This window comes from Aplysia californica, unplaced genomic scaffold (assembly GCF_000002075.1).
Source record: "Aplysia californica isolate F4 #8 unplaced genomic scaffold, AplCal3.0 scaffold00044, whole genome shotgun sequence".
Classification (NCBI taxonomy): domain Eukaryota; kingdom Metazoa; phylum Mollusca; class Gastropoda; order Aplysiida; family Aplysiidae; genus Aplysia; species Aplysia californica.
Window position 1 is genome coordinate 966,574 of NW_004797314.1, and position 3,166 is coordinate 969,739.

At 42.1% G+C, this 3,166-nt stretch overlaps 1 protein-coding gene across 1 annotated transcript in view; it reads left to right on the forward strand.

The window, feature by feature from the left end:
* LOC101864511 (titin homolog) overlaps positions 1–3,166 on the forward strand; it is a gene marked incomplete in the record, with an annotated part of 108,366 nt that overhangs the window by 56,625 nt on the left and 48,575 nt on the right. Inside the window, 1 exon segment of the mRNA XM_035968182.1 lies at positions 586–1,092. Within this exon segment, the coding sequence (XP_035824075.1) occupies positions 586–1,092 (507 nt within the window).

The following is a 3,166-nucleotide window of genomic DNA, read 5'->3' on the forward strand; positions in this document are numbered from 1 at the left end:
AGAGAGAGAGAGAGAGAGAGAGAGGAGAAGAGAGAAAGAGAAAAGGAGAAAGAGAAAAGGAGAAAGAGAGAATGGGTGATATTCATTTACACCAGTTTCATTATTTATTCAAAATGTTTTCTTTTTTAACTTCAAAGTTATCGTCTTGTAGATGTGGTATAATTTGTGGAATGGAGGTCTCTTTGGTAATTGCCTCCAAGAAAAAATATGTTCACAATCATGTCTTAATATAGGACATGCAAAACAAGTGTACATACGTTATCCACTGTCTCTATCTCTTTACTCCTCATCAGTGCTACCAAGCAAGAAGGAGTGGGTGAGGGTGTGATGGTTTAAATTATATTTAGAGGGATTTTTCGTAGTGCCCCGTAGATCATCAAAGGTGCGTCATATAATGTGTTGGGAAGGTGTCAATATTGCTTGTGAACTTGTGAAGAAGTTTGATTAGATGAAGTTCCGTGAGTACAATTGTTCACTAAGTGTCTTTCAGTTGTTGTTTTTTATATATACATCTTTGGAAATGTGAACTCCTTCTTTTGCGAGTGTCCGTTTTGACATATTTTGTCCCTGCCCTTTCCTTCCCAGTATCGCCGGAGGAGCATGAGACCCTGGGCGTTTTGTTTTGTCCCCCCACCCAGCCACACCCACCTGCGCTCTTTCTGTCCATGCAGGGACACGCCCCTCTCTCCTCCTCTCTGCCTCGATCTCACGACGACGACCTCTCTCCTCACCACAGCCCCTTTTCATCTGGTCCGTCCTCTGTGCACTCTGGCCACAAACCTGGCCCATCTTCCCATCGCCCAAGTCACTCGTCACACCCCTCGTCCCACCAAAGTACGAACAATTCACCCCACCCTTCGTCCCACCAAACGAACAATTCGCCCCACCCTTCGTCACACCAAACGAACAATTCGGCCCACCCCTCGCTCCACCAAACGAACAATTCGGCCCACCCCTCGCCCCACCAAAGTATGAACAATTCGCCCCGCCCCTCTGCCCACCTCGCCCCTCTTTCTTCCGGCCCGCCCTCTCACGCTTCCTGGGCATGGGATCGAGACGGCTACCCTAAGCGGCCTCACAAGACGTCGAAACGTAAACATCACGGCGACCGAGTGATTCCTTCCTTTTTCCCTCTTTCGTTGGTCTGCTCAACGTAATCTAAATACGTACTTTAACCGCATTAAACTTATTATCATTTCCCTCTATTCTAACCGGTGCCTTAAACTGGCTATGGTGTTCATAAGGAATGTACCTGTATCTCGTTTTACCTGTTCTTGGTTATGCCTCCCCCCCCCCCTTTCCCTGTCCCTTCTAACCTCCTTTTGCCCTTTCATTTTTCGATAAAAATCAGGCGGATTTAGAATGTGTCAATCCATCTCGATTTCATTGTCGAGTCAGGATCTGAAAAAATGAGTGAAATGTCCACAGCATACGGGCCATTTGTAAGGGATGTATCATTTTTGTTTGTTAGATCAGAATGCATCCAATGTCACGCCAAATAGCTGAACGTTTGAGTGATAACAAGGGTATTGAGACAAGTGGCTATCCGTTTATAAGACGAGAAGTTAAGCGATTAATTGAAGAGATTGCATCGTCTGCTTCAGTACCATGGAGGTGAAGAGAAAAGAACAAAATGATTCGAAAGGCATTTCGCTAATTCTGTTACAGGAAAAGGAACAGAGGGACAGGAGGGCCTTAATTCACAAAAAGGCGATGGCGGGTGAGGGGGAGGGGGCTTATTTTTGAAAAGGCCATTGGGGCCTCAATTCACTAAACGTTCACTTTGGGCCTTAATTTTGAAAAAAAAAAGCGACGTGAAGACTTTCCCCTGTGTTGTGTTAATGATACACCCGATTCTGTCATCTGTTTGCTCATTGAACTTCTGGACATTTCCCTCTCCTAACACAGTACTAAACCATCTTTTCTCTTTTGGCTTTTCCCGATGTTCTCCAATTTTTATTGATGGAAATGAAAGCAAATCGCTTTCTTTCTGTATTGGCATTACGCTCATTTCTTATTCATCCCTTTCGCTGCTGCGTTTGTCGTGCACAACCCAAGAATCGGAGCTTCTGTCGACAGACGTTCCTCTGTTCCACTCCCCTCCGAGCTTCTTCTCATTTCCTTTGGTCTCTATTAATGTGTGCGTGGTTCTGGAAATTAATAGGTACTTCAATATTCTTTAATGCATACTGTTATTTTTATCTGTTGTTTCTTCTCAGAATTTACATTTATCCTTTATTAACATCGACTGGGTATTGGGGTTTGTTTCGTCTATGTAGTATTGCCCTATGTACTTGGTACTCTGTTACTAACAGGAAAGGATATATTGACGGTTTCATGTATGGTTTGAAGGATTGCTGGCCAGGTTTTTCTGGTGTCTTGTTAATATAACAATGGTGATGGAACTATGTTATCTGTTTGTTGCTCATAGGGCTTCTCATACCATGGTTATGGGTTTTGGTGTTTAAGTGTGTACCTTTGGGTGTTTTGCGTTTATGTGTTTGTGTGTGTGTGTGTGTGTATGTGTGTGTGTGTGTGTGTGTGTGTGTGTGTGTGTGTGTGTGTGCGTGCGTGTTTGTGTGTGTGTCTGTGAGGAAAAAAATAGGACGTATGCCTCTTTTTCGACCTCTTTCATCCCAAAATTGACTTTCATGAATGAGGCCGACAGCAAAAGCCTGACATAATATTTTTTTTATGAAAGTTGCTGAATAATCTCTTCAGTTTTTTATACATCCTTCGTGAGATTTACGCTAGAGATAAAAGCTTGTTGTTCTGAGATCATAAAATTTCACAAGAAAGCTTTTATTCTAAAAAAGAAGTAGATGGCAACGTTTTTGGAAGAGACAATTGTTCCCAAAAGAGAACAGAGAAAAAGACGTGTAAATTTCGAGTTTATTGCAAAAGGGAAAAAAAACAAACCCCAAAACAAGATGTTATCTTCTCAACTAGTTTTTGATAAGTCTGTATAAATCGGCTGGTTTTAGTTTTGTTTTCTCAGTTTTGATTATTTGCTTACGTATTTATTTATTTTCGAATAGATTGCCTGTTTGTTAGTGAATGGAAAACAAAGAGGGAGGGGTGGAGACAGAGAAAGTGAAAGAGAGAGGGGGGAGATAGATAGATAGATAGATAGATAGATAGATAGATAGATAGATAGATAGATAGA